Genomic DNA, 13,692 nt, shown 5'->3' with positions numbered 1-13,692 from the left:
TGCCATCGACACTGCTCTTCACACTGCACTGACCCACCTTGAACACCAGGGGAGCTATGTGAGGATGCTCTTCCTCGACTTCAGCTCTGCCTTTAACACGGTCATCCCAAGCAGACTGGTCACCAAACTTTCCGACCTTGGATTTTCCCAAACCATCTGCCAATGGATCAAGGACTTCCTGACCAACTGCCCCCAGACCGTCAAAATAGGCCCTCACCTCTCCTCCACCATTACACTGAGCACCGGCTCACCACAGGGCTGTGTGTTGAGCCCCATCCTTTACTCCCTCTACACTCACGACTGCGCCCCCACCCATCCCACCAACACCATCATCAAGTTCGCGGATGACACGACTGTGGTTGGGTGGACTCATCTCAGGAGGAGATGAGACAGCCTATAGGGATGAAATCCAAAGGCTGGCAGCATGGTGTTCAGTGAACAATCTGGTCCTGAACTCCTCCAAAACAAAGGAACTTATAATTGACTTTAGAAAAACCAGTGTAGATTACGACCCACTCTACATCAATGGGGTCTGTGTGGAAAGGGTACCCGCTTTCAGGTTCCTGGGTACGCACATCGCAGAGGATCTTACCTGGTCTACCAACACCATCACCACAGTAAAGAAGGCACAGCAGAGACTCCACTTCCTGAGGATCCTCAGGAAAACCAACCTGCAGGAGAAGCTCATGTTGTCCTTCTATCGCTGCTCCATCGAGAGTGTGCTGGCATACTGTATAACCACATGGTATGCCAGCTGCTCAGAAAAGGACAGGAAGGCCCTTCAGAGGGTCATCACGACGGCCCAGAAGATCATCGGCTGCTCACTGCCCTCCCTGGAGCACCTGTTCAGCCTACGCTGCCTCAGTAGAGCAGGCAAAATAATAAAAGATCCATCCCACCCCGGCCACCGTCTGTTCATCTGCCCTCTGGTCGACGTTTCAGGTCGATCAAATCCCGAACAAACAGACTTAAGAACAGTTTTTACCCCAGGGCCATACGAGAACTGAACACTACCTTTGCACTAGGCAACACCGTTAAAAAATCTTGTACTTAATATAATTGTATTTATGTATTTATTTGTTTTTGCATTTATTGCATATATGTTTGTACGCACCGTCAGGATTGGCTATTTTTTAATTTCGTTGTACTCGTTGCAATGACAATAAATGAATATTATTATTATTATTATTATTAGAACGGAGATGAGGAAAAACTTTTTCAGTCAGAGTTGTAAATCTGTGGAAATCACTGCCTCAGAAGGCAGTGGAGGTCAATTCTCTGAATGCATTCAAGAGAGAGCTAGATAGAGCTCTTCAGGATAGCGGAGTAAGGGGGTATGGGGAGAAGGCAGGAACGGGGTACTGATTGAGAATGATCAGCCATGATCACATTGAATAGCGGTGCTGGCTCAAAGGGCCGAATGGCCTACTCCTGCACCTATTGTCTATATCCTGTACAGAATGCACAGGCTCAACATCTATGGGTCCTCTTTCTATAGCAGTTGGATTCCTCTTGCTTTGCTTACTAAAAGATGCAGCATCCCCACAATGATCCAGCAGTATGTTGCAGCATCTACAGCCCATTCTGAGTCAGAGACTTAAAATGCAGGAATCAGCAAAGGATATGCTTGTTGTAGACAGATACTCTGCTATGCATTCATGCAGGCTGTTCTGCTTTCTCTTAACCTATATTTACAAGTACAACAGGTTAAAATGTTTAGGAAGGAATTGCAGATGCTGGTTTACACTGAAGATAGTCAATGCTGGAGTAACTCGGTGGGACAGACAGCATCTTTGGAGAGAAGGAATGGGTGATGTTTCAGGTCGAGACCATCCTTCAGACTCATTCAGACCCGTCTGAAGAAGGGTCTCAACCTAAAATGTCACCCATTCCTTCTCTCCAGAGATGCTGCCTATCCCGTTGTTACTCCACCATTTTGTGTATATCTTAGGTTTAAATGTTGATGTTTTTCCTATTAGACTAGTTTCCTCATTTCATCCTTGATTGTTCCCACTCGTGAGGTGCATCAGGATCTTCACCGCCCCTTGTAAACATTAGGGCATATCCCAATTGTCCTTTCTGTTTGCTTTCAGCTTCATCCATCCTAAGCCTCAACAATTTCCTGCTGTTTGTCTTGGGCTGCACATCAAAGCCTGTTTTTTTAAAAACCAAGAGCTGCCTTTTGATGTGTAGGTTGGAATCTTGAAGAACTCCCTTAAGGCTCTTTTCACAAAGCCACTTGAATCTGGACCTGGACTTATAACCGCAGAATGGAGTTCCCTGTAGACGAGGAAAAGTGTTTTGAACTTTAAAAAAAACAGGATCTCCAAAGTTTACCTTGAGGGAATTCTGTTCCCATATTTAGGCAGCCCTTTAGGAAATCTTGCTCATGTTTTTAATCCATTGGTTAGAATTAAAATGTTTTGAGTATTGCTTACACTAAAAAAACATTCATTAAGAGTATTGCTTAGATTTGAATAAGTTTCCACAGACTTGTGTATTAAATAAATGTGGAGACTATTTATGTGTGGGTGAGTAGATGTTTGTTTTCATGTTTATAATTTTTTTCTGAAGCAGCTCGGACTGTTTACTATTATTCTTCATCTAATAGTCAACCACGATGTTTGTGGAAATGAGTCATTTCCACTCATTGGGCTACATTGTTTTATTTTATGTGGAATAAAATGCGCAACTATTTAATCCAGGGTATCACCACAAACAGATTTTCCAGTGTAATGATAAATATGAGCAATTCTTGTACAGCTGCAATGTTGCTTTGTTCCAGAGATAATTGTCCAGCCTAAATAACCTGGCAGACCCATTATTAAAGAGAGCCATTTCCACCCGATATACAAACGTTTTTTGCATATTTTGTAGCATTATTGAGCATAGATTTATAGAGAATCCCATACTGATCTTTCTGTCCACTGTCCGAGTGAGGCCATACACAAATTGAAGGAACAGCACCTTGTATTTTGTTTGGGCGGCAAGTAACCCTCACATTCACTCTCTTTCCGTCCCTCCTTCACTCTAGTTATCTTGCTAGTTTCACTGTTTGTATCCCTTTGTTATCACCTCCGCCACAGCCAACAATGAACCATTGTGGGCTCTTTGGCCATTGGTGCCAGCTCTGATTTGTTCTGTACCTTTTCATACCTCTAGTTGCCCCCTCCTCTGACTCGCGATCTGAAGAAGGATCTCGACCCGAAATGTCACCTATTCCTTTTTGTGTCTATCTTCCCCATTCTCTTGGTAGATCAGCCATGATTGAATGGTGGAGTAGACATGATGGGTCGGTTGGCCTAATTCCTCTCCTGTAACTTATGAACGTTGAACTATTTGCAGATTCCAGGTGTCAACAGCGAGACGAGGGCAGGACACAAACTATCCAGCTTTGTGAATCAACAAATGTTCCCTCTGCATTCCTGTCTCCAATGCTTTTTCTCTGATCAAATTGTTCATGTTTAGTCAATAATATTCCTCATAATTATTTGTCCAACATAATTTGCCCCAAACAAACCATTGTGCCCCACTGTCATTGGTCTGTATTTTAGGCCTGTTTGGTAGGTTTATACCAGATATCCATAACATTTTGTGTGAGGAAGTTTCTTCTGGCCTCTGAAATGTATTTTCTATCTTTTCACCATTTTTTCTTTGATTATATATCAATTTTTTAAACCGTATTAATATGTTATTTACAGAGAATTGCTCTTCCCTGTAACTGACGTTGTCCTCTGCTGTGGTGATTTGTACTTTTATGTGGTTTTAAAATTTCAAATTGGTCTTATTGATAGTAATTGCCATTTAGTTTTTAGTTTGTTGATAAACTTTTTAGTTTGTTGATAAACAGTGCATCATAATCCTGAAGAAGGGCCTTGACCTGAAAAGTCACCCATTCCTTCTCTCCAGAGATGTTGCCTGTCCTACTGAATTACTCCAGCATTTTGTGTATCATCATAATAATCCCAAAAGTAGTTTTATTATTAAATATTCATGTTTGGTATAACTCTGACTGTTCTAGTTATTTATCCAAAGATTATTAATTATCTAGGCAGTGGTTGAGAAATCACTGCTTTAAATGCACTTCCTGTGTCAATCCTCTATCAGTGTGGCACTTTATTCAATGTTACAGCTTGCTTGCTTGCTTAAAGCTACCTATTGTTTCAACTGTGCGCCTTCTTAAAGTTTCTAAACTTAGAAACAAAACATTTATGGTTCTTTTTTCTGCAAACATCTCCTGTGGAAACATCATCAAAGAAACTTTGAGGCAATCAACATTGTTCTCAAAAGATCTGTTTTGCAGATTGCAAGTGCTGCTTTGATCATAAATTCCACCATCCCAAAAAAAAGGAAATGCATTTAGTCAGAACTAATGTGGCAGAGAAAAGCATCTCGCCAGAGATTAGAATCGGAAGATGGACCTTGTATCCCAAAGCAATACTCTAAAAAGCAAGAGGAAGTTTTAGTTCAATGTTTTTGGCACAGATTCTGAGCTTTTTTTGTTTCCAATTGGATCTATTTTTGAAAAAAAATCCATCCACATGTACACTTTGTTAATAATCAGAAGCATATTCCACATTTATTTCCATTGATTCCATGGTTACAAATCGTGATGTTTTGTTAGCAATTTTAGCTCGCAGGATACTAAATCCCAGGTTGAGTATCAGTTATAATATCACTGAATGGCAGAGAATAGTATCCATTGAAAAAATTCCCATGAAGCCTTGATGGCTTAATTTCTTTCACTGCCTGCATCACTCTAATTTTTGAGTGGCCCTTCCTTTAATCTGCAGATGTAAAAATTGAAGTAAAATAGTTTGAATGAATATACATTTTGTATTCCATGCAAAATGCTCAAATACCACAATTAATACCATATGAGCTGACAACTACAAATATCTTCCTTTATTTGTGCTTTAATAAATTGCATGCTGTCTCATGGTAGGTTTTAAACTGAACTGCTTACTTGGAGACTTCATATCCTAAATTTTGAGTTGCTGATTAGAAATAAGAAATAAGATATTTTGTTTGTCACTGTCAAAAAAATGTGTTTTGTGCTGGATTGTACATGAGTTGCCAGGTACAAATGGTGCTGAAGAATTTACCCTCTATTTTATTTGCAACAGTTCTGTAATATGAAACAATATTACATTGCAATATCTCTCTCCTCATGAGATTTCTCTGCCTCTTTAGAAATTGCATAAGATCTTACAACTTTTCTTTTGTAAGTGTTTATCTTTAACCACGTTTTACATTATTGATCCTTTTTTCTTGTTTGTTTTATAGTCGTGGAAATTTTAACTAGATATTTTATTTTACAGATAGAATTTTAATTTGCAGAATGTTTTTAACACTGGGTAGGCCCACCACATTTGAAAGAGAATTATGCAAATGTACAACTTGCTTTTCCCGAATTTTAAAGACACAGAAATCTCATTGTGGCTCAGCCATATGGCATTCAAGAGAGAGCTAGATAGAGCTCTTAAGGATAGCGGAGTCAGGGGGTATGGGGAGAAGGCAGGAACGGGGTACTGATTGAGAATGATCAGCCATGATCACATTGAATAGTGGTGCTGGCTCGAAGGGCCGAATGGCCTACCCCTGCACCTATTGTCTATTGTCTACAATGTTCCCTGCCATTTGGTAAGAATACAACTGATCTGGGACCTTGCTTGCTGACCCCACTTTGCTTTTCTTTCCTTACTACTCAAAATTCAATGTCTCAGCCATTGATATGGACTACATACACACCTTTTCAGTGCATGAAAGCACGCATTGAAGTATTTCTCGTCTCGTATGTTGAAATAGTTGGCTAAGAGAAATGCAATGCACATAGATATAATCAATTTTCATTGGGATCAAAAATTTTGGTAAAATCTATATTTTATATAAGCTCTTTGTATATGGAATTTTGGAGGTAAATGGAATTTGACAGCCACACTGTTAACGATATTTTTGAAAAGTTCATCAGTTCTCTTGCCCCTCTCGATTAGATAAAGTCTGAAAAATTTGGCAAGGATATCACAATTTGCACGATAAACTAGCACTTTGGGATTTCCATGCAAATGTAATCCATTTCACTCTGGTGCGAGAAGCATAAAACTCAATCCAGGCCACTGTATGATCTTATGTTTTGGCGCCAGCATGGTTTTCAATCATTGCTGTTTGATTGAGAATTATTTTTTCTGTTTTTGCAGGGAATGGCATTTAGTCTTGAGGAACGGCTACAGCTTGGAATACATGGCCTGCTCCCACCATGTTTTTTAACTCAGGATGTACAGGTTCTCCGTGTCCTTAAAAGCTATGAGACCAAAACCAATGATCTTGACAAGTAAGTTAAAATAAATTTCCAAATGTAATGAATCAATGGCAAATGTACAAATGGGTGTGCTTTTTTTTTGCTTTTTTTTCTCGTCTGCTTTTGTTGAAAAGAACTGTTTTAAATACAGGAACTCGACCTCCATTGCAAATGGTCAAGTTCTTCCCCAGAGACAAGGGTGGGAGAAAACAGACATGGGGAAACTACAGAAACTAGAACTTTGAGCAATAAACATAGTGAATGTTATGCTAATACCTTTTCATTTTTCAGAACATATTCTCATCTGAAACGATACTGCATTTAACGAGAGATAAACCTCCTGAAATTGAAGTTCAATGAAAAGGTTTATGTCATTGTGAGAAATGCACCCTAAATCCACCAATACAAAGAAGGAGCAATTATCTCTGGAAAAATATTCCCAGAGCTTCCTTCCTTTTGCAGGATTTATAGTGAAAGGACGTAATACTTCTGGTGCACCTAAATGTCTTGAGTACAAATTTGTGCCATGCAATCATTACTTTGCTAACAACGAATTGGAAGTGTTGTAAATTCATATGTTGAAAGGGCTAGATTCACACAGCTGGTACTCGTGTGACAGTGAATCTTAAGTAGTAATTGCTGCACACACAAACTGGCGTCGCATTCTTACTGTTACAAACTTTTTTTGCAAAGTAGGCAGTGTGACATTTTACATAAACAGATGTACATTCATAGCGAGGGGATTTGAGTATAGGAGCAGGGAGGTTCTGCTGCAGTTGTACATGGCATTGGTGAGACCACACCTGGAGTATTGCGTACAGTTTTGGTCTCCTAATCTGAGGAAAGACATTCTTGCCATAGAGGGAGTACAGAGAAGGTTCACCAGATTGATTCCTGGGATGGCAGGACTTTCATATGAAGAAAGACTGGATAGACTCGGCTTGTACTCGCTGGAATTTAGAAGATTGAGGGGGGATCTTATAGAAACTTACAAAATTCTTAAGGGGTTGGACAGGCTAGATGCAGGAAGATTGTTCCCGATGTTGAGGAAGTCCAGAACAAGGGGTCACAGTTTAAGGATAAGGGGGAAGTCTTTTAGGGCCGAGATGAGAAAGTTTTTTTTCACACAGAGTGGTGAATCTGTGGAATTCTCTGCCACAGAAGGTAGTTGAGACCAGTTCATTGGCTATATTTAAGAGGGAGTTAGATGTGGCCCTTGTGGTTAAAGGGATCAGGGGGTATGGAGAGAAGGCAGGTACGGGATACTGAGTTGGATGATCAGCCATGATCATATTGAATGGCGGTGCAGGCTCGAAGGGCCGAATGGCCTACTCCTGCACCTATTTTCTATGTTTCTACATAACATCAACACTATCAAAAGTTTAAAGGTTATCTGAAATTCCAATGCAGCAATTTTGTATGTTGTTGCATTCATACCCATTCTGATAAATGTTTGGTCCTCTCTAAAATCAGGTTCGTAGATTGTCATCAGTATTCCTGATGTTTTGTATCACCTTACTATCTGATTTGTTGTGATCTATGTGTGTTCTGTATTATTCCATAGTTCTCTGCATTTTCGAGCCAGTGAATCTAGAACTGGCCATTTTGACTGATTTAAAACTTCCATCTCAGTTCTTTTGTACAGATCTCGGACTTTAGTACAGTTGAGGTATTTGACTACCAAAGATCTAAATGTTTTGCTTCCTCTTTGATCCAATTAAAATGGTCTGGGTGACTCTCACTGACTTACAGCTGAACTAATCTGATTGAGACATGAAAGTTATTCAAGCTCTGGGTGATCCCTTGTCGGGAGATCTGAATATTTCATCAGAGATGATATGGTGCTCATTATCGCATGGCATGTTGGCCAGCATAGCGAGAGGATTTGAGTATAGGAGCAAGGAGGTCCTACTGCAGTTGTACAGGGCGCTGGTGAGACTGCACCTGGAGTATTGTGTGCAGTTTTGGGTCTCCTAATTTGATGAAGGACATTCTTGCTATTGAGGGAATGCAGCTTAGGTTCACCAGGTTAATTACTGGGATGGCGGGACTGACATCTGATGAAAGAATGGGTCAACTGGGCTTGTATTCACTGGAATTTAGAAGGATGAGAGGGGATCTTATAGAAACATAAAATTCTTAAGGGATTGGACAGGCTAGATGCAGGAAAAATATTCCCAATGTTGGGGGTGTCCAGAACCCGTGGTCACAATTTAGGAATAAGGGGTAAGCCATATAGGACTGAGATGAAGAGAAACCTTTTCACCCAGAGAGTTATGAATCTGTGGAATTCTCTGCCACAGAAGGCGGTGGAGGCCAATTCACTGGATGTATTCAAGAGAGAGTTGGATATAGCTATCGGAGCTAACGGAATCAAGGGATATGGGGAGAAAGCCGGAACGGGGTACTGATTCTGGATGATCAGCCATGATCACGTTGAATGGCAGTGCTGGCTCAAAGGATCGAATGCAGGTAATCGGCAACAGCAAATGTCAAATTTTCACATTTAACTGCAGGAGTGTACTCCAGCAACTGCTGTCAATCTTACGCCGTCATGGCATGGAATTCTCTTTGCTTTATAGTCATTTCAGTTCCAACTTCTGCCGAATGCTGCTGAATACAAGAGAAGCTGACTTCCAAACTGCTACCTGCCGCACAGTTTTTTTTACTGAGCTGCACTGCATTTGCGGTTGCCGATTACCTGCATTCGATCCTTTGAGCCAGCACTGCCATTCAACGTGATCATGGCTGATCATCCAGAATCAGTACCCCGTTCCGGCTTTCTCCCCATATCCCTTGATTCCGTTAGCCCCGATAGCTATATCCAACTCTCTCTTGAATACATCCAGTGAATTGGCCTCCACCGCCTTCTGTGGCAGAGAATTCCACAGATTCATAACTCGCTGGGTTTTGCTAGATACTTGGGATTGTTGATTGGGCATCACAAGTGTTACAAACTTGAATAAGGAATACCATGAATGGAGACATAAGTGTACATTTCAGCAGGTAATTTTCCTATGTTAATATTTTGCCTTAGCAAAGTGCAATATGACCCCCAGGACTCGGAATGACAAAATAAGTGATCTTTGCAATATCCAACTTGATGTACTTGGTCTGCCAGGCACCCACTCGTATCTGCCAGTCAAGGTGAAGGTCTGTGTTGGGTTTAACTTTAGTCCCTGTGTCGTTCTACACAGCCTCATCTGATCTAAGTCGTAGATCCATTTATTGCTCTCACACCATTGCTCAGATTATGATTCTCTGCACTCGAGGACAAGTAATTTTCTTTTTTTTTGCAGAGACTGCTGCAACCTTGCATTTCTGTTCTTAGAGAAGCGTCTTGGAGTTTCACACAAGTGGGCATGTCCATCTGTATGCCTATTCAAAGATACTGCACAATAATAACTCTCACGAAATGTGGATGCATGCCGAACTTTCCTAACATCACAATTGAAATGGGTGTTTCAAGTGGCCTGTCTGAGTTGTTTCCTCCAAATGTAATAATCATGCTGCAAATCAGCTTTGATCTGTTCTGACTGCAGTTATGAAAGTCCTTCCGAAACCTGGCAGCAATTGCTCGCAATGAACCATTTCTCACAATAAGCTGACTTGGAGCCATATAAAATGTGACAGTTATGGTACTTGGAGGCAGCAGACTTGAAATATCTGATTTATGAAACAATAGCAGCAGAAAGGTAATTTCCAATAAAATGTGTCATTGCTTTTCTTTGAACCTTTTTTTTCCAGAATTTAATGCCAGTCCATCCATAATATGTTCATGCCAGCAATTTCACAGATTATTATCCCAGGGTGAAATCCAACACTATGAACACAAGGCTCTTTACTAATAAATCAAAATATTCAGAACTATCAAGTGTGCCAAAAAAACAGTGTTGAAGTAACTGAATGGGTCAGGCAGCATCTCGGGAAGACATGGATAGTTCACATTTCGGGTCGGGACCCAAAATATCATCTATCCATGGCCCCGAGATGTTGCTCCCACACTTTATTTTCTTTTTGTAAACTAGCATCTACATTTTGTTGTATCATCAAATATGCCAAATTGTTGTATTAATTTGTACATGAAAATGGATTACACATGCTTTCCTTCATATTGAGGATGCAGGAACTGTTTGGTGATGTCTGTGTTTTTAAAAGAAATATCCTGCAGGAGATGTGATGTAGATGAATTTGTGGAATTAATCTGTCATTTCTGATTAATTTTTGTGTGTTAACCAGTAATGAAAACTTCATTTAATTTGTTCTCCACAGGTATATTATCTTAATGACTCTCCAGGATCGGAATGAAAAGCTTTTCTATAGAGTGCTGACTTCCAACATTGAAAGATTTATGCCGATTATTTACACCCCCACAGTGGGACTGGCATGTCAACAGTACGGCCTCGCCTTTAGAAGACCAAGGTGAGTTGACACTTTTGTGAAACACATTTTATCCCCCAAATTTCTGTAATTTTCAGTGCTTGGGGAATGCAGTAAATTTGTGACCAGTTAAATTCAATTTTCAAAGTTTTTCATGTCGATCATCACTCAAAAACGATGTCAGTATTAAAATGTTTGCACTTTATTATTATTTATTCTTGATTGCCTAAACATTCCCCCATTACTTTTGTGCCTGGGCTAAATATTATTCCTCTTGGAAAGTGATTGTTGATCTAAAAAACTGTCTGACTGTGAAGGCCACTGCAATCTCAATGCTAGCCTTTCTCTGATCTGATGTGCTGTCCATTTTCAACCATAGTTTATGCTTTCTAACCAATTGGGTTACTCCTGCAGATTTCCATCCACGATAGACATCCCTGTTCACATTAGATTTGAACCTGTTACACTGGATAACCCACTAAGTCATTTGGAAAGTATCACAAAATGCTGGAGTAACTCAGCGGGTCAGGCAGCATCTCAGGAGAGAAGGAATGCGTGACATTTCGGGTCGAGACCCTTCTTCAGACTGATGTCAGGGGAGGGGATGGGACAAAGATAGGATGTAGTTGGAGACAGGAAGACAGTGGGCGAACTGGGAAGGGGGAGGGGAAAGAGGGGGACAGAGGAATTATCTGAAGTTGGAGAAATCAATGTAAGCTGCCGAAGGGAAATATGAGATGCTGTTCCTCCAATAAGCGTCTCGACCCAAAACGTCACCCATTCCATCTCTCCTGAGATGCTGACTGATCCGCTGAGTTACTCCAGCATTTTGTGAATAAATACCTTTGATTTGTACCAGCATCTGCAGTTATTTTCCTACACACTGTGATTTGGAAAGGTTTTTTATTAATTGCTGTTAACCACCAAGCTTTAGTTGCGAAAAGTATTTGACCAAACTGAGTCCTCTTTGACACCAGAACTCCATGTGATCCTAACGCCGATGTTGGTTTTATACTGACATTCATTCACCTGCACTGAGAAACTTTGAAATCAGTTTAAAAATTGGTTTCTGTGTGCTTCCTTGTGCAAGCAAGAGTAAATGTTTTGTTTTAAAAAAGCACCATGGCATTTGCAAGTATTGCTGTTAGGATTTTGCTCTGTATAGATGAAGATTGCAAGGTGAAACAGTGTTTAAATCTACTGTAATTATTAAAAGGTTCCTAGGATTTAACAACTTTAATTTTTTTTCTCACCAATTTGTTTCTTGCCCATTCACTTTTAAGTACCAGCAGCCTTTAATTCATGGAGATATAAGGAACTGTAGATGCTGGAATCTTGCACAAAGCACAGTTGGAGAACTCGTTATGTCAGCAAACAGTTGTGGAGGGAATGAACAAGTGACATACTTCAGACTAGAGTAGGTTAATTGGCTGGGTAAATGTAAAAATTGTCCCTAGTGGGTGTAGGATAGTGTTAATGTACAGGGATCGCTGGGCGGCACGGACTTGGTGGGCCGAAAAGGCCTGTTTCCGGCTGTATATATATGATATGATATGATAGTATGAAGAAGGATAAGATCACTTAGTAATAATCCAAATTTTGGCATCTAATTTGTCAGCAGGTTTGATGACATTGTAGTCTGGCATGCTGAGCTCTACTGTGCTGAGGCCAGGCATCGGCTCTCGGACACCACCTCATGCTTACCCCTTGACCATGACCCCACTGATGAACAACTGGCCCTTCAGTCTGAAGAAGGGTCCTGGCCTGAAATGTCACCTGTTCATTCCCTCCACAGATGCTTGTTCCCTGTCCCATTGAGTTTCTCCAGCACTTTGTGCTCTGCCTATACTTCATGTTGAGCTTAGGAAGTGGTCAACAACAAGCTTTTAGGTACTGGAGTTCATTACTATCAATCCCAGTGTTCTGCTCCTTTGTCCATCTCTACCCAGTACAGGCAATGTGGACAATAGTAGGAACCCCCTTGTTTTCCAGGTGAGACCAACTAGTTTGGCACAACTAGTGTAACAGGGGCCTTATAATTTAGTATTGCACCAAATGATGTATTAATCAAGGAATGGAATTGGAATACAGATTCTAATTTGTTGCTGCAAGTGTTAGTGTGTGGAGTGATTGCTGGTCAGCACAGACTCAGTGGGCCGATGGGGCCGTTTCCGGGCCCTATCTCAAGTCTTTTGTCTCCTTACAAGAAGCAGATGAGTTGCAGGTGAGGACCAAAATCCAATGGAATTGTTAACTCAAAATTGAGGTATATTTTAGTGATTGATTTAAAAGCAGAGTGATGAGTAGTACAACAGATTTGTCTGCTAAACCATTTGGAATGTGAAGGCTAAATGTAGGTGAAAGCTTAGACAGCACTGATCACTTCTACAACATTGAATGCTCAATTTCTGCCTAAATGTAATCATTAGGTTTGCTCTGGAACACCGGAGGTTGAGGGGAGACCTGATAGTAATATATAAAAGTGAGAGGTGGACAGCCAGAACCTTGTCCCAGGGTGGAAATGTCAAAGATTAGAGGGCACAGCTTTAAAGTGAGAGGGGCAAAGTTTAAAGGAGATGTGCAGGGCAATTTTTAAACACAGAGGATGGTGGATACCTGGAACATGTCAGGGATGTGGTGGAGGTGGATACGATAGTGGCATTTAAGAGTTGTTTAGATATGCACATGGATATGGGATCATGTGCAGACAAATGGGATTAGTTTATCTTGGCATTGTGTTCAGCACAGGCATGGCGTGCCAAAAAGCCTGTCACTGTGCTGTTGTTTTCTGTTATCTGATCTTGTATGTAGTTTGAGACAATGTTTTGCAAGTATGAGTGGACTATTTTATAATGTAAAATTATAAAAATAATTTTGCTACAATGGGGGATGCAATAGATATACTAGAATTTGGCAGGCAGGTTTGCCACTGTTACATGGGTGGTTTTAAACTAAATAGTGCGGGGGGGGGGGGGGGGGGTGTTAAATGGGATAGACAAGGATGGAGTTAAAGG

The 13,692-nt window shown here is 40.7% G+C and overlaps 1 protein-coding gene across 3 annotated transcripts in view; it reads left to right on the top strand.

Moving 5' to 3' along the window:
• Nucleotides 1-13,692, top strand: part of LOC144595316 (NADP-dependent malic enzyme, mitochondrial-like) — a 72,755-nt gene that overhangs the window by 18,735 nt on the left and 40,328 nt on the right. For all 3 annotated transcript variants that reach the window (XM_078402675.1, XM_078402674.1, XM_078402676.1), the window contains exons 2-3: nucleotides 6,198-6,331; nucleotides 10,571-10,720. In XM_078402675.1, the coding sequence (XP_078258801.1) occupies nucleotides 6,198-6,331; nucleotides 10,571-10,720 (284 nt within the window). The remainder of the gene's footprint in view (nucleotides 1-6,197; nucleotides 6,332-10,570; nucleotides 10,721-13,692) is intronic.

The sequence above is a fragment of the Rhinoraja longicauda genome, chromosome 7 (genome assembly GCF_053455715.1).
Source record: "Rhinoraja longicauda isolate Sanriku21f chromosome 7, sRhiLon1.1, whole genome shotgun sequence".
Classification (NCBI taxonomy): Eukaryota; Metazoa; Chordata; class Chondrichthyes; order Rajiformes; family Arhynchobatidae; genus Rhinoraja; species Rhinoraja longicauda.
This window is presented reverse-complemented; position numbering and strand designations above follow the sequence as displayed.